The sequence below is a fragment of the Ascaphus truei genome, chromosome 5 (genome assembly GCF_040206685.1).
Source record: "Ascaphus truei isolate aAscTru1 chromosome 5, aAscTru1.hap1, whole genome shotgun sequence".
In the NCBI taxonomy this organism is placed as follows: Eukaryota; Metazoa; Chordata; class Amphibia; order Anura; family Ascaphidae; genus Ascaphus; species Ascaphus truei.
The window spans coordinates 284,840,731-284,864,984 of record NC_134487.1 but is presented as its reverse complement, the minus strand read 5'-3'; the positions used below and the strand labels follow the sequence as shown (position 1 = coordinate 284,864,984).

Sequence of the window (24,254 nt, the reverse complement as noted above, 5' to 3'; positions counted from 1 at the left end):
TGGCCCCTGTGTTCTTGATAGGTATTCTTTGTTCACATGTAATTGACTCCAGCACCCCAATTAGCTATAGACAGTAGCGAGAGTGTTTTTCCCTTCCCCATATCCTTCCTTCTATTCCACCTAACCCTACTTACCAACTGTCTTTCTTGGTATCAACAATTGCACTGAAACGTTCCATAATGATCTTGAGGTGACAATTTCCTTTGTTAAATTGTTCGACTTAATGATAGAAGCCTTGCACTTCATTGTCCGTATGACAATGTTGGGGCAGAGAAATTTGAAGTATAACACAATGTTTTTGTGGTATAACCATACCTATACAGTGATTTATATATAGGTCTCTATATAAATCACTGTATATGGTACTGTTTGTTATGTTCTGACAAAGGTGTGGTTATAGAGCCAAAATGTCGACTTCAATAAAATACCTTTTTATTTTTTAACTAAGTCTGGAGTGTGTTATCCTTCTATAATTACTGTATTATAATAATAATACAGTAGCATGTTCTTGTATAGCGCTGCTAGTTTTACACAGCGCTTTACAGAGACATTTTGCAGGCACAGGTCCCTGCCCCGTGAAGCTTACAATCTATGTTTTTGGTGCCTGAGGCACAGGGAGATAAAGTGACTTGCCCAAGGTCACAAGGAGGCGACAATTGAACCAGGTTCCCCTGCTTCAAACTCAGTGCCAGTCAGTGTTTTTACTCACTGAGCTCACATATATACTGTATGTGAGCATCCTCCAGCAGCTACTGATCAGCAGCACCCAGCATCTTTATAAGAAGGGAGCCATGGAGCTTTCACCACGAGTAAGCTTTGCAAGACATGCAACAATATTTTTTCTTGACGCTGGAGCATACATTAAGCCTGTTTTTCTTTGTCAGCTGAATGACGATTCGGACTGCTCTTTCAGGGGAGCTTTAATATTCCACTGTGTTGTTTCTCCATCTTTTGTTGACGATGAAGCCTATTCCACGGATTCATTTTCTGTACTACCGTTATATAGTGGGTGTCTGCTCAATGAGGCCTACATCTTTTGTTCTTCACTAAGGCCAACAATATCCTATTTAACCCTTTCAAGCTCCTCTTTCAGCCCTTGCAGTGCTGCTTCACTGGAGAGAGTCCGGCAGTTGTGGGTAGCCAGATTGTGGTTGGAATTGCAGCTGGGATTCTTAGCACCCTTTGCCTCCATACCTTCTTCCTGAACGTGGTAAAGTCCAGGGACAATTCATTGAGGGCCATTGCTTTTCGGCAGCGGGTGTTAAAGAAGATGTATAGTGGCACTTGTGCTGGTAGGTTTAGCCATACTATGAAAGATAGAACAATATACCCGGATAAAGTGGGAAAGGTCCTGGCCAACGTACAAATGAAGCCGGCATGGCAAGTAAGGCCTCAAGTCCCAAACATGGAATACACACCCACCTTCCCGCCACTTTGAGGCAGTGAGATAAGGATTTGAGGGAAGTACACACACATATATGTGATGTTATGGTGGGTGAAAAGGTGACTAAAAACCCTACACCGTATAGCATATAAAAATATTACTTCTGAGCACATTCACGTGTCTTAGACAAGTCTGCAACCCTGCTTTTCGCCATTATCACCTAGCATACAGTGCTACCACTGCAGCCAGGGATTCTGGGAATCACAAGGTCAAAACAATCTGTCTGTGAGTGGGTTCACTGGCTTTGCATCTCATCCCAGGCTATGTTTAAAAGCTGTGTTTAAAGCATTGGCCAAAGGGTCCCATGTAATAATGGTTTTGAGACAAAAGGTGGCACTGTGTGCTCATTTGCATGTCATTCCCCAGAATCCCTTGCTGCAGCGGAAGCACTGTATGCTAGGTGATAATGGCGAAAAGCAGGGTTGCAGACCTGTCTAAGACATGTGAATGCGCTCACAATAATATATATGTGGCTAACTAAATGCTTTCGAGATACAGTGATCTCTTATTTGGGCGATGTTAAAATGGATGAAGCCAAGACATTTACTTTCAAACAGGACAGCTAGGAATGATATCTCTGTGGGTGAAGCCTAACCCTCCCCCCTGTGCAGTATGTGATTTATGATATAAGGTGTTAAATGGTCCCTGAATGTTTGTGATGTTAGAGTGTGTGTGTATGTGTGTAAATCTTAATTTATAAAGTGCCCAGAGTGTATACAGCGCTTTACAAAAGGTGTATATAGAGGGTATAAAAATGGTGTGGGTAGGTGTTGAAATGTAAGAGGGTGTTGCACTGCTGTGCATGTGTGTGGGTACTATGTGGTCCCTATTGGTATAAAGGGATAGAATTACATTGTACTGTACATGTATGTGTGTGCATTCATACAGCGCAGTATTCATAGACATGGGCCTTAGCACTTGTGGGAAGAGAGTTATCTTGTGTAGTGGCTCATGAAGCTGCGGTCTCGGTTTAGGCCACCGGTGAGTGTCCCAAATAGTTTCATAAATTTTGATTCATGCAACCGTCTCTCTTTCGGTGTTCTGAGATTAGCTTTGAGTATGGCCACCTTCAGATCGTTCATCTCATGACCAGAGTCAGAGAAATGTTCGCCGACAGGACTGTCTCTTGTTTCACGTGTGATGCTGTGGCGATATATATATATATATATATATATATATATATATATATATATATCTATCTATATATATATAGATATATAGATATCTATATATATATATATATATATATATATATATAGAGGCCTCTACCATAAAATGTACCTCTTTATGGATCCCTACCTTCCATGTCATTAAGGCCCAGTGAGGTGGGGCCATCGTTGGCTTTTAGTGTTGCAGTTCTAGTTCATCAGAGCAGCTTCCTGCAATTCCCCACGTGCAGCAGTCTTCATGCCTGCCCTCCGCTGTCTTGTGATGTCATGTACTAGAGACAGCAGAGAGGGAGGCAGGCACAGAGACAGCAGAGAGGGAGGCAGGCACAGAGACAGCAGAGAGGGAAGCAGGCACAGAGACAGCAGAGAGGGAGGCAGGCACAGAGACAGCAGAGAGGGAGGCAGGCACAGAGACAGCAGAGAGGGACGCAGGCACAGAGACAGCAGAGAGGGAGGCAGGCACAGAGACAGCAGAGAGGGAGGCAGGCACAGAGACAGCAGAGAGGGAGGCAGGCACAGAGACAGCAGAGAGGGAGGCAGGCACAGAGACAGCAGAGAGGGAGGCAGGCACAGAGACAGCAGAGAGGGAGGCAGGCACAGAGACAGCAGAGAGGGAGGCAGGCACAGAGACAGCCTCCGGCACGAGGGCCTTTTTAAATGTAAATGTTTTTAGTGGTTGAGTTATTGCAGCTCAGCTGATGAGTTGCTGCAGCTGGAGTGCATGACATCACAAGTCACAAGGGCCACATGTGTGGCAGTCCTCATGACTTACCTGGCACATCAATCGGGCATTCAATAGGGTAATCTCTATATATAAGCACTAAATTCTCACCCTTTCCTTAACCCTTTGGGTGCTTCAAGACTTTTGTGGGTGCGTCATGCCCAAGGAAAGCTTAGATCGCGTCCTGCCTTCCCACCGTGCTCAGGACGTGATCTGCAGCAAAGAAAAATGGAAGAGGACTTCCAGTGGCGTAGCTAAACATGGGGGGAATCTTGCACATGATCAATCGGCCCTTGCCGACTGCGCATGCGCGTTGGCACTTGCTGGCTGCGCATGCGCGATCGGCATTAGCCAGCTGCTAGTGCGCAATCGCCGTTTGCAGAGTGGGCCCACAAGAACACGGGCCCCCGGCCTTTGCCCGGGCTATAGTTACGTCCATGAGGACTTCTCCTCTTCCATTTCCATGTAAAGGGACGCCACGGTCACGTGACCACCCCCTCCGGCACTCACAGCGTTAAATGCTCTACACTCTGCATCTCCATTGCTGTATCTCTACACTGACCTCTCGTTACACCCCCACTCGCCTTCTACACTTGACTCAAGGATGGCTCATTTTTCCACCTTCTAGCTCTACAGCTCTCTCTCGTCTTAAACCTTTTGCCCTAATCTCTTGCACTCAATATTTATCAGGCACATTATCTTTCAATGTTTCCTCCCAGGTGAACATTCATCTCCTAAAAGGAAGCATCTCAATAAATGATCTGCGCCTACACTACTCGTTACAGATTCACTTGATCTCCCGGACTCGCACTTCTATAATAATGCACTTGTACTCCTAATGTGTCCAAGTCTCCAAATACAGGTACAGTATAGACAACGATGTCATTTACTGGCTGCTCCCACCCCTGGTGTTTGTGCTTAATGTTGCCTGTATTGTAATTTTGTAAAGCGCAATTTACATTGTTAATGCTATTTAAATAAAATTATACATACAGTAGGACAATGACATGTATCAAATTGTGTGTCTGTCAGAAAGCCATGGTCAGCTAGAAGCAGGATTTATTTATACATTGCAATCTTTGCCTTGATACACAAGACACTGCGGCAAATTTGGAAACATTTGCAGATCAATGGCTTTATCCTAAAAAGCGCTGTGTCTTTACATGTCTTAATTCTCCGTTTTAGAGCAGCTTATCGTTATATATATACATGGGTTAGCACTGCAGATCTGGACCAGTGTCCCCTTGTAAAAAAGGGATTGGCGCATGAATATTAAGGTGGGTGACAGCACCTGTATTTCCTACAGTTAAAGAGTTGCAAAGAGAAGGATGGAGGGCAGAGGAGGGGATCCTTACATGGAGGAGCACAGTGCACAGGCTGGCCTGCAGAAAAAGAGATGGTTATATCATGCCAGGTTACAGAGAGACAGTGCAGGACCTCAACTGTATAGCAGGAGGTGGTGACTGCAAAATCAAGATGAGAATCTGGAGAAGCCTCGGGGGCATTGGACAGGGATGTCACTTGGCTCCAGATCCTCAGGATAGGGTTATACAGTCCAAGAGATATATGTTTTCTGTGTTTCAAGTTCGGTGTGATGTATTGCTGCCAAATAAATAATGTGCTACAGTCTTATCTGTTGACTTATCTAATGGTGGAATCAATTACTTTACAAACAGGGAGCAAATGAATAAACGTGAGGATTGCCAATTTACCTATAAACAAAAATAGTAATCACAAAAAGAGATTAGGTCAAAAAAAATACCCCAATGCATTTGCTTTTAATGGAAATAGTGAACGTGCAAAACACGTTTACCAGTCTGTGCCCTTGTCTGACTTTTGTTACTCTTCAGAAAAGTGTAAATCATCTACAATTAGGCAATTAAACATGTCACTACTATAAAGTTCATTTTGGTCCTCGGAGGGACGGCACCTTTTAAAACACTTCAAACCTGTCCACTAACCAGCTCCCCATTATCTGACAGCCTGAGGGTTTCTAGTTTTATAACCAGATTGTCTTGAAGATTCAGAGTTTATCTACCTACATGTGGATTATTTGTGTGTTTAGCACCCAGGGGGTGCTCAACTCCAGTCCCCAAGACCCCTCTCAACAGAACAGGTTTTCAGGATGTCCCAGCTTCTGCACAGGTGGCTCAATCGAAGACTATACCTCTGATTGAGCCAACTGTGCTGAAAAAGGGACTGATTGAGCCATCTGTGCTGAAGCAGAGCTGATTGAGCCACCTATGCTATAGTTGGGATACCCTTGAAAACCTGACCAGTTGGGGGGGGGGGGACTGGAGTTGAGCACCCCTGGTTTAATGGATCCCTCGCAGCTCTGAGCAGCAGAACGGGACCCAACCTGCAGAGGGCAGCTACATACAAATAAGTATCGTTAGGTGATGCTTATGTAGCCATGCATAATAATGACTGCATACATCTTCCCTGTTGGCAGTAAGTCCTGGTAAATACAGGTCTGCCAACGGGAGTTATGGAGGTTTTCCCTCACACCCTTGTGTGGTGCCCTGTGTAAGGAAGGGAGTGGCTGTATGCTCTGAGTCCCTGGATAGTGACCTCAGAGATGCGCCTGCCCCCTGGAGTATAAAGGGCACAACACTGACAGTTAGTGTTGTTGTTGGTGAAGAAATAGTAACCCGAAGGTACCGAGAGGAAGTAACACTTTTGTGACCCTAGTGCAGTAACTAGCGGCAGCAGAGTGATAGATTAAGTTAGTCTATGCCACACTGTGTCCAGGGACCTGGCACAGCGGAGATCTCCCTAGGAGAAAGGGAATCCCACTTCAGTACGGGAGGGCGTACCTGGCAAAGGGACATCACGGAGAGATGGGTGGCTAGAGCCGGCAGCTGCATGGGGCAGTCTGCTACATCCCTGTATTCAATAAAGATGTCCTTGAGAAAAAGAACCCCACTGTGTGAGTGTGAGATTACTCAACAGTGGATGGCACCAAGAAGGAGTTCCTCACCAGGACCATCTCCCTGCGGAAGCACAGATCCTGATGAGGTGGAGGCGCTGCACATGAAGTAAGTTGGACTCGCACACACTACCTCAGCTACCTGTCCTGATGACATCCCCTAATAACACCAAGCGGGAGACTCAAGAGTCCTGTTACTTGCAGGTGCACCACCACACACGCCTTGTAATGGGAGACTGGTTAGACTACACGGGCCAATATGAGATTGGGTGGGTCAGGCCAGAGGGAACACCCGTTACAATTGGAGGCGCTGCTGAGATACCTGTCAACAGGACAGGCTTTTGCTAGGCACACATTAGGAAAGAGAGAAGTGTCTGCTGCCACTTTGTGCTGCGTGGGACGGAGCCAGGGGTAGTCAGGGAGATGCTGGAGATGCATGCCGCAAAGACGCCTTGGGATCCGTAAGGGGTTAGTGAGTCTGGAGCCGGGGGCTATTGCTGTTCTAGTCGCCTTGAGGTAGCGCTAGCGGGGGACGCCTGAAGGGGTAAACTGGTAACTGAGAGCAGGAATTCTGGAAGGGTCCGCACTAGGCTAGCCAAAAGTAGGTCGACGCCCAAAGTACTGCATGGAAGAGCCAGAGTACTCTAGTCTCCATTCCAGATCACTTACCAAGGAGCACAGACTGGAGGAACGTGTTACAGTAGACACAGAAAGAGTGAGCCTAGCCTGAGGTAGTGCAAACACGAGTCAGATCTACGTTAGGTACACAAGGTGGTGCACAAGGCATGTTTATTGTACAGATGTGGTAGCTGCCCCGCAGAGCGGAGCTCCACGTACAGAGAATCGGTGTTCAACGATCACGAGAGACGTGTTCAACGATCACGAGAGACCTGTCGGAATGGAGGATCTGTACAGAACAGAAGGTCCAGGATGGCGGAGAGAGAGAACCACGAGAATGGAGGATCTGCATAGAGCAGAAGGTCCAGGATTGCGGTCAGACGAAGAACAAGCTACAGAAGAGACTTTTGTGAGTTTGTTGTGGAATGGCGTGAAAGCCGTGGCTGCGCCGTGTTTGTCGTGTTTTTGTTCTCGGGATGATACCCCTGAGAATAATGAGCAGGACAGTGTGCTTAGATGGGAGGAACGAAATGGACTTTGTTATACCCCAATTAACAAACAGCCAGACGCTGCCTTAAATGAAAGAAAGGACAATGCTTACCAAAATGGCGGTTCCCGCTTCCCCGGGACGCCGCGTGGGCATGCTGCAGAAAGTCTTGCAACTTTGCAGTTTGCTAATTGTTGGCCAGGATTGGCGCCAACGAGAAAACTCCACCCCGCTGAGGAGTTTGGCGCGAAAGCTGGAGCCGCGCCCTCATGGACTATGACTCACTCCGCACCTGTGCTGGGTCAGCCTACAAATCTACGAGACATCCCCCTAGTTTCAACCAGGGGGAGTGGTTTGCGGTTACACCGGATGTCGACAGAGAAAATGGGAGGAAGGGTTGCTACCTCTGCCCATGCCTTTCAGTTGCGAAGAGCCATTGATCAGTATAGACCTCTGAGACGAGTGCCTCCGCTGGTAAAGATGGCTGAAGCTGCTGACAAAGTGGACCAAGGTCCTGTGATTTCCACTCACCCTTATTCGGCTCCAGGAGGCTTCCTGATAATCCGTGTGGAGGGTGTGGAGACTGTGGCATGTCTTTGCCTGCAGTGCAGACTGCCGGGCGGAGCCGTGGGCAGCGAGGCCCGATGCCCCCACTGCGGACTGCAGTACATGTGGCCAATGACCACATTCGTACCGGTGCAGGCTGTGGGAGTAGCCGGGAATGTCCCGATTCCAAGAGAAGAACAGCCGGGAGCTCTCTGGAACAAGAGTGCCAGTCCCGCAGAGTCGGAGCCATCATTAGTGCTTCCGATAGAGAAATCCAGTCATCGGAGAGGTGACCACCGAGGAGCCCATCGCCGGTCTCCTACCGGGATGCCTCGGCCGAATTGCAAACTGGAATCCTCGGATGAGGAGTGTGCAAGGCTGGCGAGTAAGACGGTCATCAGACGAGACTGTCATACCATTGGTACGCCATGGAGGGATGAAATTCCTCGTGGTGTGGAGACGCGGAGTCGAGAGTCTCCCGTACCGCGACCTCCCGATCGCCGGAGTCCCACTGCCGTGGTGACTAGTGGATCGGATGCGGGTCGATCAACCCCGACCCTGCGAGGTGCTAAGACACAGTGCCTGTTGCAGAACCGAGGGGAGGAAGAGCCGGAGAAGCGAGTCCAGAGCCAGACTGGATCGCGCAGCAGACGGGCGTTGCCGGATGTCATGGTGGAGGAAGAGATCTCGATTGGGGATCCATCCCAAGATGGCGTCGCAGCACGTGCGTGTGCGGAAGTGGTGAAGGCGGACCAGGGAGGCCCCGAGTGGGAGATGGTGCCGCCTCTGAGGTCAAGCAGCGAGAAACGATCCCCTGCTACCAGGGGGAACGGACGTTTGAACTGCAACCCCAGAAGCTCCGCTGTTGAGCATAAAGATGGACTTTGTGGCGACGTCAAGACAGGTATCGCTGGAGAGCAGGTCGAAACCCTGTCAGTACCTACTGTTCGGTCCCGTCCCCAAACCCCATCCACACCCAAGGTTAGCCCCAAGGCCCTAGTTAAAGCCCCTGTACCCGTCACTATTTTATTTGGGTCCAGTTCCAGCTTAGGGTTGTCCGGGGAGTCACGGGGTCCTTCCGGTGATTGGACTGGAAGCCTGGACTTGGGTACGTCGGATGATGGGTCGGAGGGAGGAGGGAGTATGTCTAGGCAAGTGTCTGTATCTAGCGATTGTCCTAGTGGGCTTAGTATCACAGTACGAAACACCTCTCAGTATAAAAGAGTTAATGAGAGATCTGAGGGTACGTCTGGGGTGTCTTCTGGTGGGCCTGATGAGGAGTCCATAGAAGAGAGTACAGATCCTAGCTCCGAGGAACGGAAGGAGACTAGGTGGTGGGCCCCATTGTACGAGGGGTATGTATCATGGTTCGACCGCACCCGCTTTATTTTAGAGAGGGAGGGGGTGGTTGATCACTGGTGGGCTGCCGGTGACTTTGACGACGAGTCATACCTTAGGGCCCTAAGGGTAAGGTGGGATCGAATCCAGGCAGGCCTTGTTATACCTAAGGGGTCCGCAGGGTTGGATGATCCGGTAGAAACGGATGAGCCCCTGTCATGGGTGTTGCCCGGAGCGGCTGGGCAAGGTGGCTTGACCAGGTCGTGTCGAGCTGAACGGGCTATTGCGGCGAAGTATAGGAAGTCCCATGGGCTTGATTACCCTTACGTCCCTGAACCTCTAATGCGAGAGATAGAGGAGAATAGGGAGAGATGGCTCAAAACTGATATACAGTATTATATCGTGGAGAGAGGGGGAGCCATAAAAGGGATACAGGCTGAGCAGAGGGTAGCTCAACTGATGAGGGTATGGAAGATAGGGCGCAGTGTATATATGCATAAGGTAGTATACTGCAATGAGCGAGGAGTACCCAGAGAATACAGCGTGACTGTACATGATGCCGCGGGGCGAGAGGTGAAGAAGCCAGATCCTCGGCATTATTATTGAGTATCCAATAGAGTGGTCTGTTGTTTTCTTTAACGCTCCCTGCTGGTCAGTGAGTGTATTGGGCTTACATTATTATGTCCATGCAATGATGTTTGCTATGTTATTTGTGTGTTCTTTTGCAGTGTTTCCTGGCGCAAGGTACACCAAATTTAGGTCCCAGCCGGGACGGTGGGTATTAACCAGGGGGAGTATGTAGCCATGCATAATAATGACTGCATACATCTTCCCTGTTGGCAGTAAGTCCTGGTAAATACAGGTCTGCCAACGGGAGTTATGGAGGTTTTCCCTCACACCCTTGTGTGGTGCCCTGTGTAAGGAAGGGAGTGGCTGTATGCTCTGAGTCCCTGGATAGTGACCTCAGAGATGCGCCTGCCCCCTGGAGTATAAAGGGCACAACACTGACAGTTAGTGTTGTTGTTGGTGAAGAAATAGTAACCCGAAGGTACCGAGAGGAAGTAACACTTTTGTGACCCTAGTGCAGTAACTAGCGGCAGCAGAGTGATAGATTAAGTTAGTCTATGCCACACTGTGTCCAGGGACCTGGCACAGCGGAGATCTCCCTAGGAGAAAGGGAATCCCACTTCAGTACGGGAGGGCGTACCTGGCAAAGGGACATCACGGAGAGATGGGTGGCTAGAGCCGGCAGCTGCATGGGGCAGTCTGCTACATCCCTGTATTCAATAAAGATGTCCTTGAGAAAAAGAACCCCACTGTGTGAGTGTGAGATTACTCAACAGTGGATGGCACCAAGAAGGAGTTCCTCACCAGGACCATCTCCCTGCGGAAGCACAGATCCTGATGAGGTGGAGGCGCTGCACATGAAGTAAGTTGGACTCGCACACACTACCTCAGCTACCTGTCCTGATGACATCCCCTAATAACACCAAGCGGGAGACTCAAGAGTCCTGTTACTTGCAGGTGCACCACCACACACGCCTTGTAATGGGAGACTGGTTAGACTACACGGGCCAATATGAGATTGGGTGGGTCAGGCCAGAGGGAGCACCCGTTACACTTACAATGTAAAAGTTTGGTGGCACCTTGGGTCACTGCGTGGTGGCTATAGTTCCAACTTTTAAAAAAAACGTTAAAAACGATTTTAAATGGGAATATAGCAAAAATAGAAACCCTGAGTGTATCTGCATGTCTTCCACAAGTCCCCACACCTGTTTCATGCACTTAATTGTCACATGTCACACAGCGATTAAACTGCAGACAAGGATTCTGGGCAGTGAAATGCAAATAAGTCCAGCGAGTGCGTCACATTTAGCGCCCAACCTATTTTAAAGATGGATTCCCTAAAGTCTATGCAGCTAACCCTGGGGTCAGGAAGTACAGAGTCGGTGACTCTATTCAGAGTCAGTTGTTCTGTGTTTTTTTTGCACTCGTTAGTTTGAGTTTCATCACAGAGTCTGCAGTTTGAAGCAAATAGTGGTTTAAATGCAGGACGTTTAAATGAAGCCAGACCGGCTTCCCCTCCTTCCATATTAAAAGGCTGACTGGTACTGCCCGAGATATACCCTCTTAACCCTCTAATTGCCAGTGGGGCCAGCTCTCCAATACGTTGCTGATCCCTATGGCAGTCATTTAAAAATTATTAAAGGATCGAGAAGTCTGAGCCTGGCAACCACTGGAGCTGAAACCCGGGCAGGGGAAAGAGTACTTTAAAGTGAGATTTGGTAACATAACCATAAGCGGATCCTTCAAGAGGCTGTCTCACCCAGCTTTAGGCAAATCAAGGCCGGAGATTATATCACACTGTAATATGCCAGTGAATGGGAATTCAACGCAAGACTGGATTATTATCAGGAATGAGAAACACGGGATTTCCTGATAAGGGTCCCTATATATGGTGGTAAAAGTGGGCTAGTGCTAAAGGGTATGGAGTATGAGTACGTTCCTATTCACAAAGTTACAGTTTCACGTACTCTGTAAAGAACAAGGGATGTGTTTTTTGGTGTTTTTTGTTTGTTTTTTAAGGCCCTGTCTCCTTTGCTGATTTTAGAGTATAAATATTGTATGAATATTTCTAAAATGGGGTCCAGAGAGATTTGCTGCAATGTTTATCAGGTTCACCGTTGAGTTGTACCAAGACACAGTACTGCTGCTTTTTGTCAGGCACTTGGGCTGCTGACTGAAGAGGACAGGAACAATGATTTGATACAAGATGTTCTATGCCAGGGGCGGCCAACTCCAGTCTTCAAGGGCCACCAACAGGTCATGTTTTAAGGATATCCCTGCTTCAGCAGAGATGCCTCAATCAGTCCCTGCATCAGCACAGGTGGCTCAATCAGTGGCTCAGTCGATTGAGCCACCTGTGCTGAAGCAGGGATATCTTGAAAACCTGACCTGTTGGTGGCCCTTGAGGACTGGAGTTGGCCGCCCCTGCTCTATGCCATCTACGTCAGTGCTGGTTACTGACTTACAAACACGTCTTCCCTTGTCTCAGATTATTAAGCTATAGGCGTTATTTTGGAGGTGTGGATGTTCAAGGTCCAGTACAAAAACGCGTCCCTGAAATAGAAGGCATAACCGGTGGCCAACGGGCGTAACAAATAAATAGTGGTCCTGTGCCTCATTTAAAAAGAAAAAGTACACTTATTAAACATTGCACCAAATGTTACAGAGAGAGGTCACAGAGCCTAAAATAAATACCTTTTTTTTTCCTATCGAAGGGAAGTGAACCTGTATGTGTGTAACTAGGTGTGCAACACGCTAGGATCATCACACGTGCACACCTGGGGCCCACTGTACACATTTTCACTCGCTTGCCCTACGGGCGCATTCTGTGGGGTGCGCTGCTCCGCTGCAGAGTGACGCGCCCTCGGTTGTTAGCTTAGCCCCATGGCTACCAAAAGGTTTAACCCCTTCAGTGCTGAATGGGCCATATTGCTGATGCTTTGAGCACTGAAAATGCTCTAGTGTCCCAGTTTTGCATCTGCAAGCTGCCCTGTGTGTTTGTGTAGCACCTGAGGCTAATGTTGATGTATTTTTGACCATGGGTTGCAGCTACTGTACAGGGCTGTATGCAATGACCTTCAAATGACGTCTCTGCCCTCCAGGGTTGTAATGCCTCACCCCACAGTGACTCAATCACTAGACCAGTCCTGCTATACAGTTTATTTCATGCCAGAGTATATGCAACAGTAGGAATCCTAACTCTTTCCAAATAATAACAGGGGGGGGGTGCAAATAAACAATAATAATAAAAATTAAAAAAAAGAAACAAGAAGAGAGAACTGAATTTAAAACAGAGGGGGAGAGACACACACAGAGTGCAGCCACAGTCACGGACAGACAAGGGTTACTTACGTTTAGTTCGGTGATTGCTATATCAACAATGCTACCCACTACAATGAGTGCATCAAATGTGTTCCATGCATCACAGAAATAGTGCTACATGTGAGGCCGGGAGGAGCGAAGGAAACAAGAGAGAGAGAGAAAGAGAAAGAGAGAAAATCAAAGGAAAGTAAAATAAAAAGTGTGAACAAGGGAGAGAAAGGAAATAAAAATTAAGAGTAAAAAAATAAAAAAAAAAAGAAGGAAAGGTTAAGAGGCGGTTAGGCTGATATGTTTGTTTCCTCCTGTGTTCGGCCGCGGGTGTACCCTGGTTAGCTGCACATTGACACTCCAAAATGCAAGAACGCTGTGGGGTGGGGAGAGATGAGAGAGGGAAAAGCCCCTTCTTCCTCCCCCCCGCCCGCCCCCCTCCGCTGGTCGGCGGAGGTGTAGAATTGGGCTCTTCCCTTCCCTCTCTCCCTCCTCCCTGGGGAGAAGGAAGGCTGCAAGATCAATAGAAACAGAACTGGAAGGAGGGCAGAGAGAAGCACCGACGCCAGCAGGGTGAGGGAGAGAGGAAGGGGTGTGCGGGGGGGAGGGAGGGGGCGGGTGAGAGAGGTGCGGGCCTGCCCGGATATACTTACATTGGTCTCGCTGAGAATGACGTCAACTACGCTGCCAATTACGATGAGAAAGTCAAAGACATTCCAAGGGTCACTAAAATAACCCTACAATGGGGGAATCAGGAGGCAAGGCAGGGTAGGGGATTAAAAAGGATTGTTAGACAGACTTAAGATGTCAAATAACAGCATCAGCACTTAAGCTCCTTCACTGCCAGAGGGGTCTACAATGCAATGCGGGATCCGGCCCCTCTGGCAGCAAAGGGGTTAATCAGCAACCCTCTCCATCCCACCCCTCTCCCCCCTCACCCCCACCAAGCAGGGCACTTACAGCATTAGGTGCCCTGGGTTCACAGTGTCACGGGCTTATGAAACCTTTTTGATATATATATATGCCACCCAAGTTAGGTTCCCAGCAGTGAAGGGGTTAATCAGCGATTCCCAGTCCTTGGTGTTGAACTTGGTGGTGGCTGTGTGCAGTGGTGTGTGTATGTGTGCAGTGGTGTGTGTGTATGTGTGTATGTGTGCAGTGGTGTGTGTATATATGTGTGTATGTGTTGGAGCGCTATGCTTAGCAAATGAAAAACACAGGCACTTCCCTTTTAGCCTAAAAATGTCCCTTAAGAGGGTACCTGAGTTATTAAAGGTATCCCATTTACCTTACTTTTTTCTTTTTTTTATTATGATTACAAAATCCTTTTTTTCCCCGTTTACTCTACGGTACCATCCTCAATCTGTTCGGCGGTGTGATTTCGTATCATTCGCATTTGTGAATGTCCTTTATTAACAGTGGCACAATGAATGACACTCCTGTGAATGCGTCTGCCTGTAGTTTCCCATTCGCTGGTTTAACCCAGTGAGCTGTGAGTTGCTCACTTATTGCACCACCACAATATAGTCCCAAGTGGCTGGGCTTCCACCTCGTTGTGGGGGTGATCCCCTAAGCTTCACTGTGTAACGCAACCCGATCCAGCATTAACTGCCATTGACTTGAATACACCATCAGGGTTACGTTATCCTGCAATAGACCTTAATGAATCATCCCCTGTGTTGGTGGTGTTAGAGCAGGGGTGGGCAACTGCAGTCCTTAAGGGCCACCAACAGGTCAGGTTTTCAGGATATCCCTGCTTCAGTAGAGGTGGCTGAGTCGCGCCTGATTCAGCACAGGTGGCTCAGTCTTTGACTGAGCCACTGATTGAGCCACCTGTGCTGAAGCAGGAATATCCTAAAAACCTGACCTGTTGGTGGCCCTTGAGGACTGGAGTTGCCCACCCGTGTGTTAGAATTACCACTCTTGGATTAGAGTAATGGTCCCCTGTGGTGTATGAGTGAAGATTGACTCTGTAAGGTTGCAGAGCACCCCGAAGGTTGGGTTATCACACAAAAACCCAATAAAGACTGTTCCTGGGGGAAAAGTAAATACGTGGAAAGTTGACATGCCTTTTATTAGACACAGACTTCAGAGATGGTAAAAGTCCGTTCCTGTGTAGCAATATCTATGAAAATCTCCCATGTGAGCCCAATAAATATGCCTTGATTTGTGAAACATTGTAATGGATCAACATAACGTTCTCCATACTGTAGATGCAATAGTGTTTATGCTCTTGTGTGCTTCTTGTATTAGGTTGGAACAATATCAAGTATCGGAACCTGACAAATTAGAAGCATTGGATAGTAACCAAGTGTAGTGCAACTCATCATGACCCTATAATAGGCGATACAATAGATAGCTCCATGAGAGACATACAAGACAAGAACACTTTAGCTTGTTGCACAGAACACAGCAGAAACAAAACAGTGAACGCAGATACAAGTTGAAGCTCCTCCACTCCTGAGTTCTGTAGCTGAAGGCAGCGCTGAAAATGATCACTCGTTTCGGTTCAGCAAGAGCCTGATTGTAGCCCATGCCTGCTAATGGCAGCCCTACTCCTGGAGTGCCTTATTGCCACAGCGACAAGTGACATCTCAAAATCTAACACAAAGCCTACAGTGGTCCTCAAAGATCATTATACCCCATCTATTTCCCTATGATGGTATCAACGATGATGTGCAGACTTAACACAACAGGTCTGTGAGGGAACAGGGGGTTCATTTATGGTTTGGTCACAAAACAGACAAGAAGGCAAAAAGCAAATGTTTTCTAAGTGGGCGAAATCCACCTAAGCAGCGAAACAGACACGAAACAGATGAACACAGAGACACGGAAATTACACTAAGACTGTGGCTAATGACAATGGGGGAAAGCTTCTGTCTACAGGGTGGTGTAAATCAGGAGTGGCCAACTCCAGTACTCAAGGGCCAGCAACAGGTCAGGTTTTAAGGATATCCCTGCTTCAGCACAGGTGGTGCAGTCAACGACAGAGCCACTGAGTGAGCTACATGTGCTGAAGCAGGGACATCCTTAAAACCTGACCTACTGGTGGCCCCTGAGAACTGGAGTTGGCCACTCCCGATGTAAATCAACATACTCGGGGTTGTGTGTGTGTGTATGTATGTGTATATATATATGTGTATGTCTGTGTGTGTGTGTGTATATATATATATATATATATATATATATATATATATATATATATATATATATCTCAAACCATTTTGCACCCCAGGTAATGTACCCTAATGAGCAAATCCCACCCCATGCTCAGATTGTTACTTACCATATTTGGCCTAAAACAGCAAGAACTGTGTTTGGGGATAACAGGGGTGTTTAGGAGCTCGCTTTATAAACATATTATACTTATTATTCCCATTAAACTACAATGAAAGTATGTTACCACCCGTTCCCGTTACTCTGATGCTGTATGGTGGGTGGTAACTCCTCTCCAGACTACGGCCATGGTAGGAACAACATAACAGCACGAACATCTGATAAGGGTTTCAAATACAAATATAGATCAAAGTCTCCCAGCTGCAAAATGGGAGGAAAATAAGTGTGCAATATAACTGACTTCAATGGGATTACGTTTCTTTGATTATTGGGTGCTGTTATTTGCTCCAGTTTTGCAGCCGGAGACTTTGATAAATAGACCCCCATTTGCCTCCAGGCAAACTCCGCAGTTCGTTTCCAGTCCTAGTTTTTAAATATATACCCCTAACATTCTGGGCTTTGGAGGCAAAATCTTCCTCTTAAGAAAAACAGGCATTCCAACCCCAGAATGCTGAAGTATACGAGTTGCAAACATTATTAAACCAAACTGTCTTTAATATTTGCAGTTAGTTCATAGGTGTCACCTGGGGAGGGACAATATTAGCTCAGAACTACCGAAACATTTTGTGAGCTTTGTATAATGCTCCTTAAGAGGGTGTTTAGATGCTGGGGTAAATAAGTGTATTTTTCAGCCTGGGACTGTGTGATAAACTTGTTAATCGGGTGTCTTACATTTCATGCAGATAATTAATCAGATGAGTTTACTTTATATCAGATGTGGTGGGGTTTTCTGTTATTAGCAAACAGAAAAACAAACAAAGATCTAGATGCAGAAGATGATATACCCGATTGTAATATGAGAATCGGGTAATATGGGAATCGGGTAACTTCTTCATAGTTCCTCCTATCACTTCTCAAGTTACAAGCTTGCAAGAGTCACTAAAGGAGTGGAAACCATTGTAAAGTGCCTTGATACATTGACATATGTCACGTTAACGGGAAAAGCAGTTTGTGAGTTTATTTCCCAGAGTATAACTGTCCCGAGCTGTAGGTCTCTCCCCTGCCACTTAAGATGGATGGTGTTGTGGTCCTGAGATGCTGTAGGTGGTACACACTGACATATAACAGACACACACTGAACTGGCACCACACACTGAGCAACAAGTCAAAGCCTTTAGACGAGACTGTGATCCTATTGTAATTCTATTGCTGAACAAATTGGAAGTAGCATTATATCTTTAGTATTTAAACGAATGTTTTGTAGAAAGCTGATATTTGTTTCTCTCTCTATATGAGGGAAACGGTATGGTGTACATAGGAGCGTTTTCCTCCCTGTGTAAGAAATGATTATTTAATAGCTGCTTTTTTAAACAGCCACAAATCATGTTGAAACAATGGACCATAAGTATCAAGTGTTTCAAAGTGCCGCATTGCCCCCCAAATAATGCAAATTGGAACATTTCAACTCTGCATCACTATGGGTCAAATACATCAAGGTGCCTTGTGTCAGATTTACTTCTCTTGCTCCAGTGAGCGCTTTGGGGATCAGGGGAGAAGAGTCATCACAATACCATTATATAGATAGATGAGGTGAGTAGCCGGATATACCATCATGTGACCTACCCAGTAACTGCTGTTTCAGTTGGACAAACACACAACATTATAATGAGACATATCACAATTTGTATCTACACTATATCTTGTTCAGTTTTCTTGACCAGTGGAGACTCCATATGCCCTTCCCAAAATAAAACTACCATTACACTAAAATTGAGATTTAAATGGCCACAGCTTTTTTATCAATGAATACATACAGGAGGTCCCCCCATCTTCTCACCAATCAGCTCCCCATTGAGCACATGATCCTTCCAGTCATGACTTGTAACTAAAGCCACATCGGCCGTCCTCCTGGCCAGATGTTCACCAGCACCTAGGGTCGTGCATGCTTGCTGCCCCTGGCCAAGCATGCCCCTATGACATCACTTTGGACCATCCATTGGTTGCCCAAACATTGAGTCTGCTTGATGGTGAGAATGAACTCCTGGACCTCCTGCACATACCGCTGCGACAAATGTCCAACTCTTCCTCATCCAGGAGGCCCTTCTATTCAACTGTCTTCTGCAGGTAAGCACTTCCCTTCTTTCTAAAAAGCCCTAAAGCCTGACCCTTATTAACCAGAACATGACCAGTGGGCTAGCTGTCCCTCTGGTCATGCGCACTCCCTCACAAGGGCTCCGCAGTTTACTGACCAGTGGAGACTCAATACGCCCGTACCAAAATAAAATTACTATAACACCAAAATACAAGATTTAAATGGCCACGGCTGTTTTTATTAATGAATACAAACAGGAGAACCCCCATCTTCTCACCAACCAGCTCCCCATTGAGCACATGATTCTTCCTATCATGACTTGTAACTATAGCCACATTGGCCGCATTCTGGCTAGATGTTCACCAACATCTAGGATTATGCATGCCTGCTGACCCTGGCCAGGAATGCCCCTATGACATCACCTGGGACCACCAGTGGATCCCCCAAATCTCCAAACCTCCTGCCAAACCCAAATTAAAAATATCAATCCCCACCTCCAAAAGGTGCACCCAATCGTGTCTAACTAACACAGTCATATGACCCCTCAAATCCCTGTCCCTAACTGAAAAACCACCTTCACCCCACCAGAAACTTTTCCACGGACTTATTCAACTTCCTGCTACATCTTCCAATACTATTCACATTCTTCGCCCCTCCAATACGCAACCGACACCTCAATCGACAGAAATCACCCCTCATTTCCTTAAGTAACATACTAGACAGGGTTTTTCCTAAATCTTTCCCACCTGCATGCACCACCAGGACATCCTCCTCTGCCTACCAAATGCCAATCCTAAAACCAGTGGCAATACATCTTCCCAACACAAGCCCCTCTGCCCTTTCCAAAAAAGTCTAACCCTGTCCCTATCTAAACCCAACAACTCCCCCGTATACCGAACCATTGCTCTCCTCTCCCCAATAAACAGAACCAAACCACTGTCTTCTCCCGTCCTGTATGAAATAAACAAACAAAATGTAAAGGTTTTTTTTCTCCTTTTCCATCCGACCATAGATTTACAAAAACGTCAAATGACATACACCTTTTACCTACTATCTAACCTAACATAAGTCTAAACCTGTCCAAAGGCCACCTCCCAATCTTTTTAATTCTTGCCTCACTAGGCCCAATCGTAGCTGCCTTCGTTGTTGCCCCAATTTCTAAAGGAACGTGTACCAAAACCTGCAGGGTCCTGACCTTCCTTAACCAGACAAAGCAAAAAACCCTCTTGAATTGATACTGTGATAAAAGAGTTCCATCCTCATGCACCCACAAAGACTCTAGGTTTCTTGGCCTAACCCTTAAATAACTACATAATGCCGCTACCGGACATATTAACCTAACCCCTAGGCCTCTCAAAATCATTCAAACCCCTTTTCCCCTCTGGTAAGTTTTTTAATCTTCTCAACAATAGTCTCACTGAACTTGTTCCTATCATATCCTCAAACTGGAAGCCACCTTCCACACCCTAAGCCCGACTCACCAACTCACGTATATATGACTCTAAAAAGCACTGCCTCAAACTCCGAAAACACACACCACCCTTATTACCCATATCATGCCCCCTAACTCAGATGAAATTGGTTGCCTAGTATCAACCATCGTTGAACCCTTCTTATAAAAAAAAACTCCCCCTGATATCTTCCATTTAATTTCGTTTTATGAACTTGATTCCCGCCAATTTTCTCCCCATGGTTGCCCCTGACCATCCCTCGTCCTGTTTTCGCTGCACGAAGGACAGCAGTGGGTCGCTCTCAGAACCTTTGGATCCTTCTTGCCTCCATGTTTGCACAAAAACTGCCCCACTAATCCCAGACCTGTAAATATGCTGTCCACATACTCGGTGCTAAACAGTTCTTCACCAAATCTGTCACTCTTGAAATGTCAGCTTCCCCAAATACCCGGGATAGAATTGGCCCACCGGCACTGCCTCCACAGCCAGTTTCCTGAACTCTGTGAACTTAAAACGAGATAAAGCGACAACTACCGTATTATGAATCCCAGGGACATGTTGTGCCCTAAAATATATGTTTCTCCTCAAACACTGCAACACAAAAAAGCTCAACAAATTGATCACCAGCTCCGAATCTGCTGATAAATTGTTGACCAGCCAAACCCCCACCATGTTGTATGACCTGAAGAGCACCTTGCTGGTGGCCAGCTGATCACCCCACAGCTCTACCACCAAAAGGAAAAATTCCAAGTGCCAGATTCCGTAGTAACTCAGCTTGCCCCCCATTACTTTGGCCATGCCTCCATACACCACCTACACTGAAAATAGGCACCAAATGCAACTGAAGCAGCTGCATCCGCGAACAGCTAAAAATCAGACCTCTCGCTGGCATTCTCCATTCATAGAGTACGCCTGTTATATTCCTCAAAAAACTGCCCCCATACCTTCAAATCCTCTTAACTTTCTAGTTAGCGGTAGGAAATGCTCAGGCCTCCTGACCCCCACTGTGTCCATAAAACTGACTGAAATTCCCTCAATGTCACCTTCTTCCAAGACCACATGCTCTCTACTGCATGACGTATCTATCTCAACTTCCCCCTGGCAACCTACACTGTATCCTCTCTGTGTCAATTTCTATTCCCAAGAAACGTGACACCTTCGCCGGTCCCTCTATTTTGTCATGAGCCAATGGAATCCCAAGGCTCGTAGCCACCTCTTGAAATTCAAACAATAACCTCTCATAAACCCCTGATCTTGCTGGCCCAATAAACAAAAAAAATCATCCAAATAGTGCAACATGCTACTCAACCCTTGTCTTCTCCTGCAACACCCACTCCAAAAAAATAACTAAAAGTTTCAAAATAATTACAAGACCCTGCACACCCGATTGGTAAGCATAAATCCACATAATAATTCGTCTCCAACTCATGCCCCAGTAAATGAAAACATGCAGTGTTAATGGCCGACAATCTATATGCTTATTCGATGTCCGCCTTTGCCAATTGTGCCCTCCTATCACAGCGCCGAACCCAATCTATAGCCTTGTCAAATGATGCATAGGTGACCGTATACAATTCCTTCTCAATATCATCATTCATCGAATGCCCCTCTGGAAAAGACAAATGGTGAAATAAACTGTCCGCCCCCTCTTCCTTCTCCGGAACCACCACTAGTGGTGACACCCTTAAATTATTCAATGAGTGCATCGGAAAGGACCCGCCATCTGCCCTAATGCAACCTCCTTTCCCAACTTCAATGCAGCCACCTCTATGTGCTCATACATCGACGACAAATTCCTTTGGCATACCATGCCTTGCTTTACCAGAGAGGGGTTCAAAAAACCCTTCCTTAAACCCTTTCCTCAAAAATTCAGCTGCCCCAACCTTAAGCTAAGGTCCTGCTGGAGGCTGCTCTTGATTGGCTCACAGCACAGCATGTGACTGCGTTGCCGCACAGGAACACAATCTTGTTGTATCCCCTGCTGGCTGACTTGCCACAGCGCCTCGTGAGTCTAAACAGAAGGAGACAGCGGGGCCCAACGGTGACTGGTGTGCGGCGCGCATGCCGCCGTCACCACCGGGGACCTGGCCTTAAGATAACAGCCTAATTATTCTTCTATCTCGCCTAAATCCACTGGCATTTTCTACTTTCTGGACAATCCTCCCTCCCATAATCTCTCCCTCACATTCCCCTACTTCTCCTGAAACACTTTGCGGCCATATGCCCTCCAACGCACACCCCACATTTGTGCATGAACCTACACCCTTACCCCCAATCATATCACACCTCATATGCCTGCCCACCCCCCTTTGGACTCCAGACAGTTGCCCTGAGTGCTGCTTGGAACCGGCTGCCACTTGAAAGGGCATGGACCCATGTGTCATTAACATAGACATCCAGAAACCAAAGTCATATGTTTATGTATCACCAATTTCTGCCGGTATGTACCACCAATTTCTGCCGGAGACCCACATCCTATGTCTAGAATATTATATCTCCCATTTCTCTATAAGCTGACCAAATTGTATCAATGTATTTGAATAATGCAGAACAACATTGGGGGTACCTGTAAGGGAGTCAACGGGTTAAACTCCCTTTACAGGGCAAAAGACTGAACTAGGTGTCAGGTTTCCTGAAGGTGAGATGGAAACTCCTGATTGAACAGGTATAAAAAGGCAGGAAATGAGAACCTGTCAGTGTCCCTGCTGGAGGTTCTGTGAGAGGATCTCCCGCCTGCAGGAATCCAGGCTTGATGACCAGAGGATTTTGCCTGGCAACAGTGGGGAACCCAAAGCCCTATACAGCAAAGAAGCCTGCACAGATAGGGCAAATAGACTTACTGGGAGCAGCAGGACTTCACCGCCTGCATCTTGAGTGCCTGAAGAAATCAAAAACGCCGGACCAGAACGCACAGATAAGACTTTCTATATTGTTGCCTGGTCTTGGTACTATTGTGTTGATATGTTTTGGGGTTGGTAACCAGCTAAGCTGGCGGCTCAGTTAGAAAGGGCCGGTGAAATGGTTTTTTTCGTTTCCTTAAAGGGAATATGTGTTTGTTTTATGATTTATGTTTTACCTTAAAGGGGCAGTAGCCCTAAAGTTTTAGTTGTTTTTGTGGAGAATAAAATCACTCAACGTTTGGTTTACCCTCAAAATTGCATGTGTGGAAACTGGTCTGACCTCGCCTACAGGCCGCTCCGTCACTGTACCTCTCACCTATTATACTATCCAGGATAACAACTGCTTCTAACCAATCACCAAATTACTTTGGAAACATCCTTCCTCCAGCCCCCTCACCCTTATCATTCTTCTTTCCCTACATCTTCCCCTCTTCCTTTATAATCCAGCTTTAACATGACTAACTCCACATACTCCCCCTTCCATATATTTTCTTTTAATGTTGTTGAGAAATGTATCCCTAAAGGACTCGCCACACATGTAGACGCATATTTCCCATTAGGTCCGGGACCAGGGGGGGAAATTTTGGGCCGGCAAAAATCTCTGCCCCCATATACTTTTGCTGCTCTCTCGGCCTGATGGGAAGTCACTTAGCTGTTGCGGCCGCCTCCTTACCTGCCGCCCTCCTACTTCTGAACCGCAGCATCGATGTCACCAATGTGACGTCACATGGCGTCTCGTTGCCATGGCAATGCGATCATCATGTCCGCTGTGTTATTTGATGCTGTGGTTCTGAAGGAGAGGGGGGGGGGCGGCAGGTAAGGAGGTGGCTGCAACAGCTAAGTGCCAAATCCGCTGCTGTCATCATACATACTCCCAAAACCAGGCATATCCCTATTTCCCCCTCCTTCCATACTCATCCCACCCCCACCTTTTGACTGGACAAGGCCTACATGGCCCCCCACACACCTTACCAATCCCCACTCAATCTGGTTTATTTTCCCCATAATTGTCCACTACAAAAAATATTTCATTTACCCCCCCCCACCCACTCACTATTAACATCCTGCCCTTAACCTGACCCTAAACTATCCAACAAACTTCTTAATTGTCATAGGACCTACTTTGCTTGCTCCTCAGTCCCAATCTTTTAACTCTCGAAGCTTCGTCTCCCCAAAAAATCCTGCCGATCACAAGATCTCACACCTGTCTGCGATCTCCGCTGTTCCTTAGCCCCTAGATTAGCTGCTTCAAATCCCCTTGCATCTCTACAACACCTTCCAGCGGGATGCTCTGGTCAGGATCAATTTTCTCCCTCAACTGAGCGGCTACGGGATAGTCAAACACTCACTTCCCTGATGATTCTCCAACCGAAAATCCATTCTTCCTTAGGGGCCTTCACCCCTTTC

General features: G+C 46.9%; 1 protein-coding gene across 11 annotated transcripts in view; it reads right to left on the bottom strand.

Annotated features, from left to right (window-relative positions):
* CACNA1C (calcium voltage-gated channel subunit alpha1 C) overlaps nucleotides 1-24,254 on the bottom strand; it is a 470,141-nt gene that overhangs the window by 45,683 nt on the left and 400,204 nt on the right. For 6 of the 11 annotated variants that reach the window (XM_075602396.1, XM_075602400.1, XM_075602404.1 and 3 more), the window contains exon 30: nucleotides 13,782-13,865. In XM_075602396.1, the coding sequence (XP_075458511.1) occupies nucleotides 13,782-13,865 (84 nt within the window). Of the gene's footprint in view, nucleotides 1-13,170; nucleotides 13,255-13,781; nucleotides 13,866-24,254 lie in introns of all 11 variants that reach the window. The other 5 variants (XM_075602397.1, XM_075602402.1, XM_075602399.1 and 2 more) reach the window with 2 other exon arrangements.